Consider the following 22,324-nt stretch of genomic DNA (forward strand, 5'->3'; position numbering starts at 1 on the left):
TTACACTGTGGTATACCTGTAGTCTTGGATTACTGATGTGTTGTCCAGTAACATCACCATCCATTACAATGGACATAACTTTTCTAGAATGTATAGATCCATGATTACTGCCACCTGACTCCACTGATGGGATGTCTGTAAACCCATCACAGTGTCATACATCATCTAAAGGGGACTGCAGTAGAACCACGCCCCTTTTTTTGAAGAGCATGGCTGACCATGAGGCAAGGAGCAGTCAAGGCACATTTCAATCTATTTATCATATTGTTAAAGTGCATAATTTGTGTTTGAACAGTTAAAGAAAACATGAGATGTAATATTACTTATACATGTAAAAAAGATTGATTATTGAGTAATGATGATGAGGTTAATACAAATTATATATGCAGTGTGTTTTAAAGCATCTTTTTATTCACTGATCTGAGTCAGCCATTAATGAAAAATAAATAATATTATGTTTTTCTGTTGAAAAAAAGGTCTGTTAAAACCATTTATTGTCATTTTTCCTATTAGGTGGAACCTTCATCCTCCGAAGTGGGTGGGGGGAAAAACATAATTACGTATACTAATCAAAAAATGTTCTTTTGCTGATTATTGACATTGTGCTTTAATGTATAAAGTAAAAATCCACAATTACAAAACTTTTTTTGTGTCTGACCGGGTTAATTACACAACATAACTGACTCAGATAAGCAAAACAGAAGCAGTTGTGGAGCCACTGAGATATTTTACCAAAGTAAAAATAGCAGCAGTACCAGAGTGTAGAAATACTCTGCTACAAGTCGCTCTGTAATGTAATGAAGTAATAATACTTCATTACAGTAAAGTATCTTTTGCATACACATATACTTTGTATGTCCAACTTAATAAAAATACATACATCACTATTTTCCAGTGACAAAAAATTTGATTAGTTTACCCTAAAATAGTTATGCTGGAATAAATATCAAGAATGAAGTTATTACGATGAAATGTCACCTTTTACAATAGCATAGCCACTATATCAGGGGAGTCAAACATGTGGTCTGGGGGCCAGAACCAGCCGCCAAAGGGTCTAATCCGGCCCACTGGAAGATTTTGCACACCTAATGTTGCAGTTTAAACAGTGAGTAGATACTGCATGTAAAATACTGCCTCGGATGCTTTTCCACCCTGACCAGAATACAGCTCTCTGAAATAACAATGCATACTTTCTGTGCTTATATTTAAAGATAATGAACATTGTGCAACATATTGTCAACCAGCAGCTTCGGTACAAAAGAATCTGTATAAGGCTTCTACCTTAAGACACTATGGGTGGCCCTGCTGCTGAGGAGGCACTGACACTGGCAGACTGTAAATGGGTTGTAAAGCAGGGGATGACTTAATCTGCTTCTTCAACAGCTTCCACCTTAGTGGAAAATTATGGAAAAAATGTACGTGAGTGGGAGACTGACTAAAAGTGGAAAAACTGAGACACAGTCGTAAATCATTTTTCTGAGGGTGTGGTGATTATGATTCAGATATAATGTCAGGCAGTTTTCACGTCACACTGACACACACAGGAGTTATGCAGAGACACTTGTCATCAAGTTTGTTGCCCTTTATAGGCCACACCCAAACTGGTGACGTCGAGTGGACACGGCATCAACGCTTCAAGGGCAAAATTACAGCCAGGGATCCTGTTGAGGAGGAGTCGAGTACAGTAAGCCAGCACTCACATAAAAAATGGTGCCGCCTTCTGTTTAGTCCATCCCATGAGAAAGAATGGGAGTCACGTTTTCGTGTAACAGACCGGAGAAACGTTACACCGTCTTACAGCGCGCCCACAGCTGCACGTGAAGACCACCGTGTTTTAAATACTTTCCACGACCTGTTTTAAAGGGGCAGCACCGCGGCTCACTCACAGAAGTCATCATGGCGGACTCCAGCTTCAATAACCTGACATCACTCGCGCGGGCTTTATCACAGCCGACTCTGAATGTGATAGAGGCGAATGATGTCGGTCCTGCGAGAAATGTTCTGCATCCGTGCCGAAGGAGAAAGTTGTCGAGCTGTAGCTCGTTTGAGCACGTTGAGACGGTGACTTCACCTTCCGCCGTCGAGGCGCGAGTCCTGGTCATAAACACCGGGGGAACCATCGGGATGACACTTCATGATAACGGTAACCATGGTTATACGAACATGTACAGTGTACTGTTACACCTGTGGCATGGCTAACACAGCTACAGCAGACAGTTAGCAGGTGTGGTGTGTGTTCACATGTTAGTGCGAGCATGAGGCATACAGTAAGCCATGTGTGACAGCATGCGTGTGCATCCTAAAATAGTCTCGCGGCCAGCTTATCTCTTAGCTAAGTGACTGGTTTGGAATAGCAAACAGTTAACATGCTAATCGAAACTACGTAACAGTTACTACTACAAATGTAACGTTACCGTTATTCAGTGATGAACAGGGCCAGCAGCTTCAATAAAGATTATAACAGAGCAAGTTGGACTCCATCCACACTGGAGGCAGCCAACTGATGGAGTTGAAGCAACACGTCAGATTCTCTCAATGAATAACTAGATGTTGACATTGGGCGTTGGGTAACATTCTCAGTATGGAGCATGTTGTGAGGCTAAATAACAATCAAAGGTCCCACCAACTTCAGGTACAAGCTGGAGTCAAGGTTATCCATCATTCACCTTGTGTGTGATATGGTCTTGTCTTACTCACTTTGTAGTTACTCACTCCATAAAGAAAAAGTTTTGATGATTGTATACACACACACACACACACACACACAAACACACGTTTGTACTGTTATTGTAGGCATTGCATAGGCATGCAGTAAAAACACAGTATCAAATATGACAGAAAGCAGAAAATACATATCAATGTAAAAAAGAAAACCTTAGCATTAGGGATGAATGATTTGGGATTTTTTGCCAATATCTGATATGCAGGCATATAACAACTTAATTGTAGTATACCAGTATTGATATATCCGCTTTTCCCCCACCTAATTATGGCCCACCAACAGATGGGCTGATACCGATGATGTACCAATATTACCAGCATATTGGCTGATTCCAACCAATACCAATATTGTGCCGGTATTATCCTGCATTTTTGTATACCTATAATATACACAGTAACAAAAATATACCATAATACACAGTAAATATTCTAACGTACCAATACTAGAATACAATATACAGTACAGGCCAAAAGTTTGGACACACCTTCTCATTCAATGCGTTTTCTTTATTTTCATGACTATTTACATTGTAGATTCTCACTGAAGGCATCAAAACTATGAATGAACACATGTGGAGTTATGTACTTAACAAAAAAAGGTGAAATAACTGAAAACATGTTTTATATTCTAGTTTCTTCAAAATAGCCACCCTTTGCTCTGATTACTGCTTTGCACACTCTTGGCATTCTCTCAATGAGCTTCAAGAGGTAGTCACCTGAAATGGTTTCCACTTCACAGGTGTGCCTTATCAGGGTTAATTAGTGGAATTTCTTGCTTTATCAATGGGGTTGGGACCATCAGTTGTGTTGTGCAGAAGTCAGGTTAATACACAGCCGACAGCCCTATTGGACAACTGTTAAAATTCATATTATGGCAAGAACAAATCAGCTAACTAAAGAAAAACGAGTGGCCATCATTACTTTAAGAAATGAAGGTCAGTCAGTCTGGAAAATTGCAAAAACTTTAAATGTGTCCCCAAGTGGAGTCGCCAAAACCATCAAGCGCTACAACGAAACTGGCACACATGAGGACCGACCCAGGAAAGGAAGACCAAGAGTCACCTCTGCTTCTGAGGATAAGTTCATCCGAGTCACCAGCCTCAGAAATCGCAAGTTAACAGCAGCTCAGATCAGAGACCAGATGAATGCCACACAGAGTTCTAGCAGCAGACCCATCTTTAGAACAACTGTTAAGAGGAGACTGCACGAATCAGGCCTTCATGGTCAAATAGCTGCTAGGAAACCACTGCTAAGGAGAGGCAACAAGCAGAAGAGATTTGTTTGGGCCAAGAAACACAAGGAATGGACATTAGACCAGTGGAAATCTGTGCTTTGGTCTGATGAGTCCAAATTTGAGATCTTTGGTTCCAACCGCCGTGTCTTTGTGAGACGCAGAAAAGGTGAACGGATGGATTCCACATGCCTGGTTCCCACTGTGAAGCATGGAGGAGGAGGTGTGATGGTGTGGGGGTGTTTTGCTGGTGACACTGTTGGGGATTTATTCAAAATTGAAGGCACACTGAACCAGCATGGCTACCACAGCATCCTGCAGCGACATGCCATCCCATCTGGTTTGCGTTTAGTTGGACGATCATTTATTTTTCAACAGGACAATGACCCCAAACACACCTCCAGGCTGTGTAAGGGCTATTTGACCAAGAAGGAGAGTGATGGAGTGCTGCGGCAGATGACCTGGCCTCCACAGTCACCGGACCTGAACCCAATCGAGATGGTTTGGGGTGAGCTGGACCGCAGAGTGAAGGCAAAGGGGCCAACAAGTGCTAAACACCTCTGGGAACTCCTTCAAGACTGTTGGAAAACCATTTCAGGTGACTACCTCTTGAAGCTCATGGAGAGAATGCCAAGAGTGTGCAAAGCAGTAATCAGAGCAAAGGGTGGCTATTTTGAAGAAACTAGAATATAAAACATGTTTTCAGTTATTTCACCTTTTTTTGTTAAGTACATAACTCCACATGTGTTCATTCATAGTTTTGATGCCTTCAGTGAGAATCTACAATGTAAATAGTCATGAAAATAAAGAAAACGCATTGAATGAGAAGGTGTGTCCAAACTTTTGGCCTGTACTGTATGTCCACAGGAAAACATACCAGTGGTATATACATTAAACACGTGCAGATTTTGTTGAGGTTATAGTTTTAAGAATGCAGTGAGGTAGAGTTGGAGAATAAGATGTCCAAATTCACCATGTGCATGGTTATTAAAGAGCAAAACAGAAAGGAGCTTGGTTGAGACAGAAAACTATAGAGCTGACAGTTCCCTGTTAGTCAGAGGTGAGGTGTGGTACAGAGTTATTGCTTTGCTCAGGAATTATTTCCTGTATCAGTTAGGGTTGGGCTTAGGGTTAAACACCATCATGGGATCATCAATGTCTAGTCATGGTCATTCAGTTGGCCAGTTTAACACACAAACAATCCAAGGCTATGTCCCAGTAACTGAAACATGAATTGAGTCTACTTTGGACTGTTGGATATATACTGTGTGTGCTCTATGGTTATGATTGCAGGACCATTTTCCCCTTTTACTGTTACTCTTACTGAAGTCTTGATTTCTGACAGTAGCTCCCGTGATATCCTCAGGGCTTATGATCATAGTGGCTGTCAGCTGCCATATGTTGTTTCTCAGTTAGAGGGAACTGGTTTCAGCTTACAGAAACAGACAGGAGGTCTGCGTCATCGGGACATGACATAAGTTACGGCGTAGGCTCTACGTTGACGTCGAGCCTACACCGTATCTATGGCGTCGATTCAACACAGAAGTATAAATTCCCTATGATACTGTAGTAAGGAATTTGTGCAGCTTTCATTAGCATGCACTGAACCGCAGTTCTCCTGCAACAGCAGTGGTGCTGTACCTATTGTACTCACAGTTCTTCACTTTATGTTATACATTTTTATAAATGTGCCTGTTCCACTAGCCTACAGACAGAGAACTCAGAGTATATAAGAATCAAAACTAAAGGAGATTTTTCAGCCTGTGCAACAATGTCATTTCTTACATTTACCACTAGGGTTCAGTATGAGACTGATGTTTGGTGTTGAGCTTACTGCAAATCCCTGTCCTATTCCCCTTAAGTGTTACTGATGAGCAGTAATCCCTCAGAGAGCAAGCCATGAAATATTACAATAACCCCCTTTTTTGGTTTCTGTAACCCCACAGTACTTGCCCCAAAAGCTAATGCTTTTGTGCAGGGCCTGCGCAAGTTGCCCATCCTCCACGATGAGCTGTATGCCCAGCAGACCTGCCTGTATGAGTACTATGGATCTGAGAACAGCCTGGTCCTGCCGTGAGTGCACCCACACTTCCTCCCTGCTCAGTCAGCGCATAGCTATAACTACATTCAGACAAATTAGACAACTTTAAAGTTTTTTTAAAAGTTTTCCTTAGAAAACTTTAAAAGGAAATGATCATTACACTTAATCATGATGTCTTATTATTTCTTGATGTGTGTTATACATTATATATTGTATTGTATATATCATATATGTTATATATATTTTTCCTTCTTGTTTTTTTTTTCTCCACATTGTGTTTTATTGATTCCTTACTTTTTAATGGATAGTTGTCCACGAATTGGTTAGTTTTCTCCTCAGTGTGTTTCTTTTGTGGCATTTTTTTTTTTGAAATTATGGTAGTTTAGTTTATGTTAGTTTTTGCATTTTCTCCTTTTTTTTGTTTTTGTTTTATTCTCCTTAAATTGAGGAGAGGTTTGTTGTAGAAGCCTTGACCTCTCCTGACACATTTCTTTTTTGTTATCTATCTGGATTTTATGCACTTTTATGTCTGTACAAAGAAACAAAAATACTCCCATATACTCACTATCTTCAAAGTGTAAGGATTCATATTCTGTTTTTATGTAAGTATCTTATACTTTAAGAGTGTTTCTAGTAGCTATCTTATAGATGCCAAAAAAAAACTTTAAATCGTTTAAAGTCAGCTTCATAATCATGTCAAATTAATCTTATTTACCAGTGTCCCAGTGATCGGAGTTTATTTTTTTCCACTGCAATATTTCAGAGTGTTTAATTAACATTTAAAGTAAAGTGTAATTATATGGTACCTGGACAATTATCATGTGAGTAAGTGTTATTGGCTGTACTCGTATGCAAATCAGGTTACAGTAATAACAAAGGTAATTGTCATTTGCAAATTCAAAATGTTTATCACTAATATTAAACGTAAGGATTGTCATGCAGTGTTCTTCATTTTCCTTATACTTATATTACCACACGTAAAGTTGATAATGTCTATCACTTAAATACCTAAGGAAGCCTATCACAGTCCTTTTCACTTTAAGGGCTACTTTTAAGGACTAAGTGTGAAGAGAATGACATATGTCAAATAGGTGAAATCATGTTAGAATTAACAAACACTGCATCTTAAAATTATGACTATTAGTTTATACCCCAAAGTACAGTTGGTATTATGGTCATCATACAGTGCAAGATACAGTTCATCAGAAAAAGATTAACTGGTTGGACTGAAAGGAAGCAGCTCACTGCCCTCAATGGATTTAATGACTCTTAACTGCTTTTCTTGCTTTAACAGGAAGCCAACACCCCATGCTGGCCGTCTATATCACGGGTGCTGTAGTGCTGGTAGCACTGTGTGTGCCTGCACTTTGCTTGAGAGTGGTGTGATGTCTCTGTTGTCCTTAACCCGCGATTGGGTGTGCTTGCCTGACAGGAAATGCATGCTGACGTGGCCTTTGGCAATAGGAGTAAATACCAGGAAGGACACAGGAGCAGGGAGCTGTGTATTGCCTGAAGTATTTTTACATCTTGCTAATGTCACCTCTGTCACCAACGAGCCAGCTGCTTTAATGCGTGGCAGAGGAGTGGTCCAGCTGAGATTTCCGAGGTTTAGTTTGTGGAAAGCTGCTGCTAGCATGCTGGGAAAAGCAAGGCTAATCTACTCTATTGCTGTTTCTTTAATCCATAGCGTCTTGATGTCTAAGTGCATGTGGAACAGTGTGAGCAGAGCCCCTTGTGATGGGCCTCCCCAGCTGATCAACGGCTTCTTAATTGCAGTAATTGTCAGTGACAGTGGGGGTGTCTCTGGCAGAAATGTACCCTTGCTCACTAATTTCCATATCCCCTTCATGTTGACTGCCACCATGAAAATTGGCTGAGCAGCAGTGGGATGTATGGTAAAGATAAAGTATCCATACGTCAGGCAGTGTTGAAACTGTGAGGTTTGTGATCTGTTAACAAGGCTTGTGATAAATAATGTTGGAGCACTGTTAAGTTTTACCATCTTGAGCCTCGAACTGTTTTCACGCCTCTAGCAAATACAAGAGCTTCCTGTTTGTCTTAAAGGTCCAGCGTGTAGGATTGAGTGGCATCTAGTGGTGAGGTCGCAGAACTGAAACCTTTCACATGTGCAAAGCGTGTAGGAGAACTGCAGTGGCTGAAAACACGAATGGCACTAAATAGAGCCAGTGTTTGGTTTGTCTATTCTTGGATACTGTAGAAAAAACACTGCAAACTCTGTAAAAGAAGACCCACTCCATATGTAGATATGAACGGCTTATTCTATGGTAACGATAACACAACGATTCTTATTTTCAGATGATTATAAACTAATGAAAACATAGTTATAAATATTGTAAACCATTTTAACCAGTAGATGCCCCTAAAATCCTACACACTGGACCTTTTTAGGTTAGCAATCAGTTTACATGGACTAATATCAAAACTTTGCTAACACTATATTAATATTTATTCTAACATGAACATGTGAGCATGTTTTATTAAATTATTTATTTAGGTGAGAGCTGGATTCACTTTTTAATGTTTGCTCATCCTTGAGTTGGCGTAGCGTTAATATCAACTGAAGCAGGCTCATATACAAGTCTAGTACTGTTGATCGTATGCAGTTGCCCGGCCTATGTTGAAGGAGGGAATTAGTTTATTGATTTATTGAAAAGCTTTATTCATGTGATGTTGAGAGGCAATGCCACAAGGCCGTCTGCCCCCCCCAACTCCAATCCTCTTCTTCCACTTCTTGAGTCCCCAGTCACACACACATACACACACAGACATTCATTATTCTTAAGCTATGAGGCATCTTAGCACGGGTATGCTAATGTGTAGCTCTGCTACACCTTAGGGTACACTCCAAGATAGATGAATAATTGGTGATTTGAATAGTGTTTCCTAGTGGCACTTTGGCTTCAAGATTATCAACAACATATGTTCCAGGGTCGTGTGTGGACTTAAAGCTAATTAGAAGGGTGTCTGTAGGACCCCTGGTTGGGTGAACTGGGGCTTGCGTGTTTGTCCCCCTGCTGTTCCATTCAGTGTCTATCTTCATGTTATAAGGCTGCCCTGTGGTAATGTGGGGGGTGTCCTGCTCTGTTTCTTTAAAAGGGAGATTAAAAAGAAAATCTTTCCATGGCTGTTTAGCCAGTCATGCTGCTTTATATGGAGTGTGGCAGGTGGGGGCGCGGGATGACGGAGTTAAACTCCATTTAGAGGCGACATAAATATGTATACATGTGAGGCTCCCTGTCTTGTAATTGGGGTGACAAAGAAACATGGACTTTCGCCATGACCTGAAACGAGTCACCAAATAACCCTCAACATATTTCAAACCAGTCACTTAATGTTCCTCGGCTTCGCCTGTATTTACCATAAACAGTGGTGAGGCTCCACAGAACATTAAGTCTTCACTGTGGAGAGGAGAAACGGCATGCTCTTTAAGAGTATTCCAACCATGCCCCTCCCTTTTACACTTAGAAAATTTTTTCTCTGTGTGTCTGAAACAGGTTTTGGCACCCTGCTGCTGAGACAGAAGGCCCGGCTAAATAGACTTTGTCTCGCTTCATAAAGTCAGCTTGGTTTTGAGCATTCCCTCACCCTTCTTTAAACTCACTTCTCAAATGTAACCAGAACCCGATCCAACTTTGTTAAAAGAGCACAATGAAGAGAAATAATCATTCGTCACAGTGAAGATAACAATTGTTTGTTTAACCATGTGTCCTTTATGTGTTTTGGAGTGAACGTCGTTGCTTGCAGAGACTAAAACTACTGATTTATTTTGGACTGTTGGTTCTGTTTTATTTTTTTTGTATATATGATAATCAAACTTTGTAACAACAGACACTTACAGTTAAATGTCTCTCTGTTCCAGGCTGAGTAAAGACAATAAGAGGATAGTCTACAATGTGTTGGAGTACAGCCCTTTGCTGGACTCCTCCAATATGACCACAGATGACTGGGGTAGGATTGGAAAGGACATTGAGGTACCTGCTGCTGAATCCATGTCACTGTCAGGTTTCACTGCTTCTAAAACCCATCAATCAATCCTATAATATTGACATTGCTCTTAAAGTACAGCTTATCATATGGTAGAAAAATGGTGATTGCATTTATGCTGCCATCTATAATGATCCACATCTTGTTTTCTTTTTCCTTGTTTAGAAAAACTATGAAAACTACGATGGTTTTGTGATCCTCCACGGCACAGACACGATGGCTTACACAGCCTCTGCCCTGTCCTTTATGTGTGAACATTTGGGCAAACCAATTATTCTCACCGGATCACAGGTAAGAGCTGCTGTCCTCCAGGATATAACCAACAAAAGACAGAATGCGTCTGCAACATTTTTTATTGCCCTTTTAAGATAAGACTCGCTCTGTCTTCAGGTGCCGATCTATGAGATGAGGAATGACGGCAGAGACAACCTGCTGGGGGCGCTGCTGATTGCCGGCCAGTTTGTTATTCCTGAGGTGAGGAAATGGAGATGGGACATGAATGCTACTCACCTACACCATATTATTGTTAGAGAAAATGAATTTGGCAGTCTCAAAGAGGGAAAATTAAGAATGGTTGAATTTGAGAGACAGATTAAAAATGGGACTCAAGATGAACACCAGTAGTGTAATATTATAACCTTATATGTTTGTATATGTGCTGAGAGAATATGGTGTGTTCTAGAAAGTCAGGTGTCAGCACTGTGGCATGTGAAAGCTAATAAAAGCACTCCTAAATAACTTGTCTGATGAGAATGCTTCCTGATGACAGGGTTTGGCAATACTGAACAATTATCAGAAAAGGAAGAACACTTAAAGGTGTTATTTATGTCTACTTATGTATGGCTGAAGTGCACTAAAAAATCTGTCTATTGACTTTAATTATACTGCACTGAGTGAGTCTACTAATAAGACTAAGGGCCCTATTTAAACAATCTAAAACGCATGGTCTAAGTACATGACACAAGTGCATTAAAGGCATGCCCAACTCCACTTTGGGTGGTTAACCAGTGATAATCGGGGTGCAAAGTAAAACACAAATAATCATAGGTGATTTTTGGGCGTAACATGATTTCAACTAATCATCATCTCCCATCCCCACACTGCTATTTATATGGAGGATTTGTGTGTAAGATTTGGCCCACTGTTTTGGAACTGTAATGATAAACCAATGCCATCTTTACAGGTCTACACGCAGGTTTTCATTTACATATGAAGTCCTGTGGAATTAAAGGGATTTCACAGAAGAGCAAATGTACGTTCAATGTATTTTTGTCCAATTCAGGTGGGTCTGTATTTCCACAACAAACTCTACAGAGGGAATCGTGTGACCAAGGTGGATACCGGCAGTTTCAATGCCTTCGCCTCCCCTAACTTGCCTCCTCTGGCCACTGCTGAAGTGGACATTACAAGTAAGCTGATGGTGGAACGGGTCTGTTTTTGTGTGGAAAATAAATGTCACTTTCCTTCATTTAAAATCTGTTTTCTCAATCCTTTCCTTTTTAGTCAACTGGGATACAGTGTGGAGAGCAAACACTACTGCAAAGTTTCAAGTCAGCACTGAGCTGAACAGGAACGTGGGCCTGCTCAGGCTGTTCCCAGGGATCACTGCTGCTACTGTAAGTCGCTCTGACTCTGAAATGGACCAGAGATGTTTACTCTGTAACAACCACCTAATTTTCAGAGCTCACATTTTGTCCTTGGTCTTTAGTTGACATGTCACACAACAGAATAATTGATAGGTGTTGTTTCTCTTTGGGGAACTATTGAGCAGCTCATGGTTTGATGTATTGCTTCCTGCACACACTTGACTGACATGTCCAGACTGTTTGTGGTGCGCTCCAGACACTCATTACCTGCTTTAAATATAATTATTTGCACAATCCTTTGTGGTCACTTTATCTGAAAATTATAATCATATGCTATTCCATTATTTATTGTTAATTACACCAGTTATATTTTGTTAAATAATGAAAGGAGTAAATGAGAAATGTAACCAGCATGCTTCACATTTCAAGTTTTTCTTCTCAGTGCATTAAAATGCAATTAGAGATATGTTCTTCGAAGGTAACTGACTGCTCAAAACTGCTGTTTTGTCTAACTGCAATAAAATATAGTTAACTTTAATTTAATCGTGCTATTATCCGTCTTCCGTTACCTTCCCGGTCATGTAAACTGGCATCAAAGCTCAGCCCGGAGAAGGATGAGAAGGAGTTATGGGCCATGACCAATCACCCTGTAAAGAGGGAGGACTGGCATAGATACTGTAACATTTAGCTGCACCTCCCCCCTGCAGAAGCTGCTGGGAGAGTGACTTTACTGTCTCAATCTGCTCCCACTGCCCAGCTCGGCTATCAAGACTTCCTTACAGCCTTTTAACTGCCTTTTATGAGGCACTGTTTTGATTAGGCACCAGGCTCTCGTGTGCCCGCTGTCTCTGCTGTACGCGAGCTTCATTGGTAATCTGCGTCCAAACATTTCTTGTCAAACTGCTTATCACATCAAAAAATACTGACCGAACCTGGCACTTTTAATGTCACCTTCTTCCCACATTTTATGGTAACTGCTTTGGTCTTGCCAAGTGACTTTATGCTTGCTAACACCTTCAGATTAATTGCTCTCCTTCCTGCCATTTCAGTCATCTGCCATTCTAGTCATACGCCATGGCTAATGATGTGGTATAGGGCCTCCTGGTGCCAGCCAACCAGTGACTGAGATACTGGTTGCATAGACGGCACCAGATGGGCTTTTAGGAGAGTGGACGGTCTCGTGCATTGGAGTGAAAGGGTGCTGCAGGAAAAATAACATGGAATACTAATTCCTCAATTTGATTCCACACAGCTGAGAGGCCAGTTCAATTAGTAGTAGATCATGGGAGTTTGTAATGTGAATTATTGGTGTGTCTCTGTCCAGGTGAGGGCTTTCCTGCAGCCGCCCATGGAGGGTGTGGTCCTGGAGACCTACGGCAGCGGAAATGCCCCCGATAACCGTCCTGACCTGTTGGGGGAGCTAAAGAAGGCCACAGACTCTGGTGTCATCATTATCAACTGCACCCAGTGTCTGAGGGGGACCGTGTCTGCGTCTTACGCCACTGGCAAGGCACGTCATGTTACCTACTAGTCAATCCTGACCCTGTGAATGATAAATTCCTCAAGTAAAAGTGAATCAATGAAATCTCAAATTTTCTATGACCTCTCAGGTGTTGATGGATGCAGGGTTGATAGCTGGTGGTGACATGACTCCAGAGGCTGCCCTGTCAAAGCTGTCCTACGTATTGGCCAAGAAGGATACAGAGCTCGAAACCAAGAAAAAGGTTGGTGTCTAACACTTTATTCTTTGTAGAGAGGATGTTTTAAAGGATCACCATGTATGTTACAATAATAATTATGTGTGTGTGTGTTACTCTGTCCAGATGATGGCTCAGAACTTGCGAGGTGAGATGAGCGCTGACTTGGCAGGAGCCAAGCTATGTCTGAGCGACAGCCGTTTCATCCAGGTCATCGCCAAGTCTCTGAGCATCAGCTGCAAGGAGGTGAGGCCACCACCAATACGGAAACTTTAAATAGTGTAACTACCCATTACTTCACCAAACAATAAGCTACCTTTTCTTTTCATTGTTTGAGAAATACAATTGAATGGCATAATAATGCGAGTACACCCTGTAAAAGAGCAATAAACTTTTAATTCTTGCAATAAAAGAAGATTAAAATATCCTAAATAAATAAAACATAGGTAAGTTTGTGAAATGAATGAGAGGATAGAAGCAGGCCATGGCAAGACAGTAATCCTAGATTTATGAAACACTTGCAAGCTGCTTGACAATATTCATGTCTCACTGTTGTATGGTGTGTCAACGCCGCGTTTTTAGGCACAAAAAGCACTTGGTGAGGGTTACAGAAAGATAATGGTTTGGGTTAAAATGATGACTTTAAATATGGAACATGAAATCTCCTCGTGGTTTGCGCAAATCTGGGGTTACCATCTAGCTATGACCAGAGAAGCGCACAATTAGAAATGACAGCAATGAGTGTGTTTCAGGCTCAGCATAGTTTTTTCCTGTTCATTCAGCTTTGGTGCTGTGAAAAAAAACCCTGCACCCAGGTTATGATAGACCGGAAAACCCTGCTATTTACTCTGGGATCATGTTGACTAAAAAGTTGGTGACCTTCTTATGTAAGCAAACTCGCATTTAAAAATTTCAAATAAGTCGATTATGTAACTACTTTGACAAGTTTAGTGAAGACAAAGTGCAGACATGTTTGTAAAGGTTGTCATGATTGCACTCATGCAAAGACTATTCTAAAACATGTTTAAAAGGTGAAGTTCCTTCATTTTTCCACATGCAGACAAGTAGCATTTTTTAAATTAAAGTCTGTGGTCTCTAAAGGAACTGGAAGCCATCCGTGATGCCCTGACCCCCCTGCTGGCATGTGCTGCTGCTAAGATCGGTGACATAGAGGCCATCGAAGCCCTAAAGGAAATGGTAAGCAACCCCAAGCGCTACACTCTCATGCCATCAGAGCAGCGTTTCACAAGACTTGTCTCCACCATGTTTGTTTTGTAGGGTCAGCGCACCCAGGTAAACCTGATGGTTCACCAACAAATTCCCAGGGTCACTGTTTCCGTATTAGAGGGGGGCACAAGACATACACAGGCGCACAGCCAAACAAAACATGAGGCTAGACTGGTAAGGCAGGCCTAGAGTCGCCCCAGCGGTCACGTGTACATGTATGTATGCGGCTCCACTTGTGTGCAGTGGCTGCTCGGATTAGCCTGCAGTTTCTGTCGACAGATTCTGCTACCAAATGCGATGTGTTCACACCCACAAGAAATCGTGTAGTACATTTCTCGCTGCTTGTGATGAACCTCGTCCATAAGGATTTCCTTTTCAGTTTGATTTTCATTTATCCTCCTACTCCTCATTTATTTGTTTGTTGCCTCTGTTTTACGTGTGCTGCTGAACAGTAATAAAGAGGGTTACAGAAATTGCACAGTTTATTAAAGGGTAAGGCTGACAATATTCTGTGTTTTTGTTATTGTCAGCACGTCCCAAAGGAAAACAGTCTGTCTCTTACTGTGTGATTTATTATAATGTCTTTAGTTTAAGTTCAATGGCACATAGGGAGAAGCTGTATCTGGCTCTGATCTCACCGATAACATTCGAGTGGATCAATTTTAGATGTGCTGACAATAAGAGATACACTTATATTTTCATGTCTGTCTTCGTCACAGGGCAGTAACTTGTGTCTGGGTGACTATGACAGACGTACACCCCTCCATATTGCTGCCTGTGAGGGCCACCTCAAACTGGTGCAGTACCTACTGAGTAATGGGGCTACAGTCTATGCAAAAGATCGCTATGGGGACACACCTCTATGCAACGCTGTACGCTTCAGGTAAGACTCGCCTCCTTTTAAACAATAAGGGCTGATGTGTTTGTTTTTCATCTGTCTGTTAAAGTAATAACATCATTTATGAAGTTGCAAACACGACATTTAAAATCCCCCTTTGGCCATTAGCAGCCATCGAGTGTTTCCTGAAAATATGTTGTTAATAGCTGCTATAGAGGGGACTTCATTAAACGAGCTGCTGCAAGGTAGGGAATCTGGCTCTGCTTAAATGACAGGAAGGGAGCAGCGGCTGTCAGAGGGGGGTTGAGACCAGGGGAGCAACTCGTAATGGAGTTTAGAGGCCAGGCAATAATTATAAACTAATTAGGCTAATTGTCATCTGACAGTTTAGACGGTGTTTATTTTTACCAAAGCTGTTTTTTAATTTTTTGTCATTCATTGACATTGCTGTTAATGTCTATCAGGGAAAGAAGCCACGCTTAATGCTTCAGTTTTAGTGCGATGTTGAGCCTCAGGGTGAAAACGTTGTATTTGTTGAAGCCGTGCCAAATGGCTGTTGTCCTATTTTAACGGTTGGCACTGCAAGTACAGACCTGTTTCCTTTGTGATGGTGGAGGGATGCATTGGAGCATAAACACCTGCCCTTGTGCTTCCTATGCTGGCTGGCTTTGCCCTTCTTAAATGTATTTCATGAGACGACACTAATAGAACTGGAGTTTTGGGTTTTAGGTGTCAGGTGGTCACCATGCCTGACGCACTTTGAATGTCACTTGACATCTCATAGTGCACCACAGCCGGATGCTCATATAAGGAGTGGCAGAGAGAAGGGTTAAAAAACAAGCATGGGGAGTGCCCTCTGAACCAGTCCTACCAACCTGCTCCCAGTTTCACAGATGAGAGATACTGGCTCTCTGCGCCTTACAGGAAGTCTTTCAAATCAAGTTTAATTGTTTCTTTGGCTGTACCTCTACATACCTCTACACCTTTGTCAGTTTGAACTCTGCGGTAAATTACTTTATTACATAGCAAGCTCAGCTCTTATTTATGTAATCAGCTGCTCAGTGGTTAACCATTTCAGGCCTTTTGTTTTATTGAAAGTTTCCTGTCACCACTAGTGTCAATGCAGGTGACTTTTGCGTGGGTGGCTCAGTGCAGGGGATAAGGAACTTGTTCTTACATGCCAAACTACAGTCACTGCCGCACTGACTGTGAATGAGTCAAACGGCATGAAACTGTCTGAAAACATGACATTGAAGTTATCCTTACAGGATTTATCAATTTATAATGTCAGTATCAGCTGATTTTAACTGAATGATATGCTCATAGTATGCAGTAAAAAGCACATAGCTCTGTTGCATGTCCTCTGACTAACTTAGGCACAGGGAGGTTGTGAAGCTGCTGCGGAAGACAGGAGCCCACCTCTCCAGAGACAAGTTGGAGGAAGCAGGAACAGAACTGTGCAGGTGAGACGCACACAAAAAACATGCCTTCAAACAATGGCACACATATACAGTCACAGATTTCTTGGTTGCTCAACCATCATCGCAGTGACCCATCCTACATAGCTGACACAGGTTCAACCAGTCGTCCCGCTGTTACACAAACTGTAGGAATGCTCCCCAGCAGCATAGCTGCAGATCTGTTTTGTTTCTAGCGTAGGCAAATGTACCACACACCGGCCCTATTATTTATCTCCATGAGACACTAGACAGGTTTTGTCGAGATGGTTTGAATTTAGAGTTTCAGGAACACGCCTTTCATAAGGTACGATGAGCATGGCTTGTGTTGGTGGTAAGATAAAAGGAAAACATCTGAGTCATGAGGTTCAACATTATCAATATAGTCATTTGTGCTGGCCCAGGTTCGGAAAAGTCTATTTACACAACATCTTGTCTTTCATTAGTCGGCGGTTTGATTGTGTGAAAAACAGTGATTTTGGCAAACAGAGTCCTTTGTTGCAATAACTCTGTCATGTCCTCCTGTGTGTCAGCCTGGCAGCCACTGGTGACCTGGAGGGCCTGGAAATCTGGAGCCTTGCTGGAGCTGATCTGAATAAACCAGGCTATGATGGACAGACAGCACTGCAACAGGTGGGCTTCAGCGACACGTATTCCACCTTGATGACACAGTTTATAAAGTGAAACCCTGTCTTATTGCTTCTCTTTCTCTTTCTTCACCTGACACAGGCCCAGGCTGTCGGCAAAACTGAAGTGGTGACATATTTAACTCATCTTATAAGCAAAAAGGCCAAGGTAACCAGTATTTTCCAGACTAGATCTCCATTTCTTTCAGCACCCATAGGTTTAACCATAGAACGTTAAACTCACTAAATCATCTCAGTTAGTCTTGATATTCATCTAGCTAGTTAGTCCACTTTTCCAGCAATCATCAGGGCTGGTTTTGTTGAAGTAAACCTGTAATTCACAGAGTTAGATGTGAAAACATGCTGATCTGCATGCTGTTTATCCCCACGGTCTCTCAGCTGTCCACTGAGCAGCAGCTCTTACTCATTCCTCAGAGTCAGCTACAGTTCATCATGTTTCAACAAACATACAATAAATGGCAATATTTTTAAAGTAATTGAAAACGTAACATTACTACTCCACTGCTTAGTTTGTCATTACTGCAGAATCTCACCTCACTGAGTTGGTTTGTTTACACAGAAGTTAGCTGGCTACAGCAGTTACAATGACAACAGTACACACACAGTATAAAAAGCTGCTGCTCTAACCATCCTGATACGTTAATTTAAATGGGAATGTCATTTCCACTCATTCTGTTTTTATGGCTTTAACTTAATTTGCATGCCAGTGTAACACTCTTGATATAATTCTCTGTCTATAATTGCCTCAATTACATGTTTTGTTTTGTTTAATTTCAGACAGTATTTGGTGAATTTAATGAGTTTGATGAATATGATGATGATGATGATGATGATGAGGTAAATGAGATGTGATGAACGTTTGTCTCCCAGTGTGTGCATTTCCCACTTTGAGCATGAGATTCTCTCCTCTCTAGCATGGTTTCTTTGCCGCCACCCCCCTTTTTTCTTGCTTGTACTTGCTCTTGTGTCCATTGTCAGTCCCTCCACCCATTTTATAAACCGCTTATCCTGCTCAGCCTGTGTATCCCAGCATGCATTGTACAAGAGGCAGGCTACTCCTGTGGATAGGTCACAGTCTATCACAGGAGTGAAACACACGTGTACACAACAAACACTTTCACACCTACAGGCAGATCAGAGCTGCCAGTTCACCTTGCACCCCGAGGAAACACATGCAGACAGTGGGAGAACATCAGACTCCTCACAGAGAGTTCTCAGTAGTCCCTGCTTGTGCATAATTGTATTTTATATAACACATACACAATACCGTGTAAAATGCACTAAAAGAGGTTTGAAAAGATGGGCTGAAAGAGAGTGATTTTACATTTAAAAAAGAAAGTTGATTGATTACAAAAACACTTTTGATCCCTTTCTCAAAACTGAAATGTCAAACATTTACAGGCTCGAGCTTCTTCTATGTAAGTATGTCTTAGTTTTGCTCTATTGAACAGCATTGTAAATCCAAGGGAAATTGTGACTGGCATTTTTCTTTATTTTAAGATGCTTAATCAGTTAATCCTTTAGTCTATAAATAATGACAAACAACCAAAAAAATCACCAGATGAATTGATAATTAAAATAATTGTTAGTTGCAGCCCTAATTTTGAGAAGCAATTATGTACTTTATAATTTGAAGCTAAGCATGCCTCAGACCTCTGCTTTCTATCAGGACTTCCTCAGATAAAACCTGATCACCTGCCCACCAGTGCCTCTGAATGCGAAACCAGTGCAGCCTGCTGCTTTACACCAGGATGACCAGTTTGTGAGCCTGTTTACACCTGCTATTATCATGCGTCTTGGGTGGTCCAACCGCAAGTCACTTCACTTCACTTCAACTTTATTATGTCCCAATATGGGCAAATTGGGTTGCCGCAGGCACAGGCATTATAAACAAATTGCAGAAAGTACATTTGCAAAAAGTACATTTGCATGAGAAACAAAACACACAGATAAATAAAAATAAAAACCTAAGAGCATACGTCAGTCAGACAAGTATTTTTGCATGGGGGTGGGGGTGGGGGACAGAGCTACATTAAAATGCGTCTTGAGTGACCGCTTCGATCAGATCTAACTTCAACACTTTGTATGTAAATGAACACGTGAATCATTTCCATGTTGTCAACCAAATGTCAGGAAGTTTGTTGTGCTACACAAAATGACTACGGTCTTATTCAATTGTAGTGCTGCACAGCATATTGCTGCTGCACAGCATATTGATTTGTCCTGGCCCCCCCCCCCCCCCCCTCTTTCCGTTAATCATGAGACAAGCGCCACTTGTGGACTACTGCTGTGGTGGTAGTCTGCACAGCTGTATGCACAATGAAGAGGTTAACTGATAGCATCACATGGCTAATATGATTAATATGATTAATAAAGTGATTAACAGATTTAAAGGGATAGTGCACCCCAAAATGAAAATTCCATTAAGCCATTATCTACTCACCCATATGCCAATGGAGGCCCAGGTGAAGTTTTAGAATCCTCACAACACTTCCGGAGATCCAAGGGGAGAGGGGGTAGCAACAAAACTCCACCTAATGGAGGCTTATGGCGCCCCAGATTCAAACGTCCAAAAACACATAATTGAAACCACAAAATATCTCCATACTGCTCGTCCGTAGTTATCCAAGTGTCCTGAAGCCCCAACATAAAAGGTTGTTTAGAAAAAAACCTCATTTGAACTCATTGTAGCCTGTAGCTCTAACTGCCTCTCTGTACACAGCGCTCACGTGCACACGAGACCAGCGAAAGCATGTGAACACACATCAACGCGGTGCCCATGTCTCACGGTCTCGCGCAAGTGTGCACATGTGAGCGCGGTGCACAGAGAGGCAGAGCTACAGGCTACAATGAGGCTAAAAACAGAGTTCAAATGACATTTTTCCAAACAACTTTTTATGTCGGAGCTTCTGGACACTTGGATCACTACGGACGAGCAGTATGGAGATATTTTGTGGTTTCAGTTATGTGTTTTTGGACATTTGAATCTAGGGCACTGTAAGCCTGCATTAGGTGGAGTTTTGTTGCTACCTCCTCTCCCCTTGGATCTCCGCAAGTGATGTGAGGACTCAAAAACTTCACCTGAGCCTCCCTCGGCATATGGGTGAGTAGATAATGGCTGAATTTTCATTTTTTGGGTGCACTATCCCTTTAAAAACAGAGTCAAGCCTTTTCACTGTCAGTTCCAGAGACGGTCCCTCAGCTCTGCGTCTGCGTAACTCTACCAACATATTATCCGGGGGTCAGATAAGCAAGGACGTTAGCTGAGGAAGTCCTTCAGTGTGGCCTAGGACACACTGTTGAAAGAATGTGGCCACATCCAAATGTGGTCTGAGCGGTCAGATCTTAAGATGTATCGAGGACGCATTTGCCACATTCACACCTGTACTTAGAGCTGTCCAACTGTGATCCGATCATCCAGAATGTATGTTCATACCAAGTGTAAACAGAATCTGTGTGTGTGTGTGTGTGTGTGTGTGTGTGTTTGTGCTTATGTGTGCACAGTAGCAGTCATCCCCCCCATGTGCTCCCTGTTAATCCTGTTTCTTTTGTCTCTGTGTCAGAGCGGAGTGATCGAGTTCACGGTCCCTCCAACAGGACTGTGAGCTGACGCTACCTAAACCAACAGGAATGCCTACGCTGCTTGCATCCACTTCCTCCCAAGCTGTCATCTACACACGGTCCACCGTCCTGTTGAACGCGACAGAGCTGCTCTCACTTTGAATGTTCGGATTTGCTGACACTGCTTACAGTGTTTCCCTCTAAGCCCACTCACAGCAGCACAACATTGTGAAGCACTACTTTGAGTGTACGCTGCCCCAAAAACAGGCAACACTAGATGTGTGTGTTTAATTGTTGCACAGAAGTATATACATGTGGAAAGGTATTATCGTCCTGAATATGAATGTTCAATCAGGGATTAAGGGTGAACTTCACCTCAGCTGTATTTAACATGGAGAGTGCTGAAACCTCCCATTCGTCCTTCAGCAGTGAAGGGTGGAGGATAAATTGTGTTTTATATATGTACCAAAAGACTTAAAGAACATGACTAGTGTGACGTTACTTCATAAAGTAATGTTGTCTCTTGCTATAGCAATATATTCATGATGTCTGAACCTACAGGGTATTCACAGATTTTATATTTATGCTTATTTTTACAGGAGAAGCTGCAAAGTATCATGTAAACTAATGGAAATGTTTTTGCCTGTGATGTTAATTTACTGTAGCACACGTCCACTGACCCTGAAGTACAGATCTTCACTTCCTGTTGCTCAAACAGGTACTGCAAAAACCCGTAGTTACTTTTCGGACTCATCCATCCTGTTTCTCGTGCCGACTACCAAGCCAGAAGAGTCGCATATCTCACTTTGAAATGGAAAAGAGAAATTCAGACTATTGTGTGAGGCTAGATAAAGACCGCCCGCAGTTTCTGTGCACTCTCTTGTGTATTTTGAACTTCGTCTTATATTTTTTGTGATCAAAAACAAACAACATGCTGTGTTTTCCGTATCTTTGTGCTGCGACAAGTAAACGTTGTTAAACGTTGCCACTCTTGTTTGGTATAATTTACTTTTTTAAACCAATCTAGGTCATATTTTTTACACTTTAATGTTAACATCTGTAAGTGAATCTCCTCTGATTAATTTAACTTTGAAGTGCAAACACATTTGAATGACTTGAAATTTATCCTGCTGTTCACAATGCCGTCCCACTGTTTTCAATAAAAAAAAAAAAAAAAAAAAGCTGTGTGTAAAAGTGATGTGTTGGTCTTTTTATTTCTGTGGGGGGAAAAAGCAACACAGATAAATCTCTTGTTTGAAATCAATGTCTCCTGTGATTGCTGCTTTGTTGCACCAAATGCTGAAACTCACATG

The 22,324-nt window shown here is 41.5% G+C and overlaps 1 protein-coding gene across 4 annotated transcripts; it reads left to right on the forward strand.

The window, feature by feature from the left end:
• The first annotated feature begins 1,662 nt into the window (after positions 1-1,662).
• aspg (asparaginase homolog (S. cerevisiae)) lies at positions 1,663-22,205 on the forward strand. Of its 4 annotated transcripts, none has more exons than XM_078175041.1 (18): positions 1,665-2,143; positions 5,899-6,025; positions 7,288-7,323; positions 9,874-9,985; positions 10,164-10,289; positions 10,389-10,472; positions 11,281-11,407; positions 11,502-11,614; positions 12,909-13,094; positions 13,195-13,308; positions 13,408-13,527; positions 14,383-14,478; positions 15,228-15,391; positions 16,723-16,809; positions 17,337-17,436; positions 17,533-17,598; positions 18,228-18,287; positions 21,014-22,205. In XM_078175041.1, exons 1-18 carry the CDS (start codon positions 1,897-1,899, stop codon positions 21,053-21,055), a joined length of 2,007 nt encoding a protein of 668 aa, XP_078031167.1. In that variant the 5' UTR covers positions 1,665-1,896; the 3' UTR covers positions 21,056-22,205. The 4 variants fall into 4 exon arrangements, with proteins under 4 accessions (XP_078031168.1, XP_078031167.1, XP_078031170.1 ...); XM_078175044.1 differs by lacking the exon at positions 18,228-18,287 and adding an exon at positions 18,852-18,868; XM_078175042.1 differs by lacking the exon at positions 7,288-7,323 and having other exon boundaries at positions 1,663-2,143.
• Positions 22,206-22,324: the final 119 nt, after the last annotated feature.

This window comes from Epinephelus lanceolatus, chromosome 15 (assembly GCF_041903045.1).
Source record: "Epinephelus lanceolatus isolate andai-2023 chromosome 15, ASM4190304v1, whole genome shotgun sequence".
In the NCBI taxonomy this organism is placed as follows: Eukaryota; Metazoa; Chordata; class Actinopteri; order Perciformes; family Serranidae; genus Epinephelus; species Epinephelus lanceolatus.

Coding starts and splice junctions, on each gene's coding strand:
- aspg (XM_078175041.1), top strand. CDS start 1,897: ATGGCGGACTCCAGCTTCAATAACCTGACATCACTCGCGCGGGCTTTA. Junction 11,615..12,908: donor CAGGGATCACTGCTGCTACT/GTAAGTCGCTCT, acceptor GTCTCTGTCCAG/GTGAGGGCTTTCCTGCAGCC. Junction 18,288..21,013: donor ATGATGATGATGATGATGAG/GTAAATGAGATG, acceptor TCTCTGTGTCAG/AGCGGAGTGATCGAGTTCAC.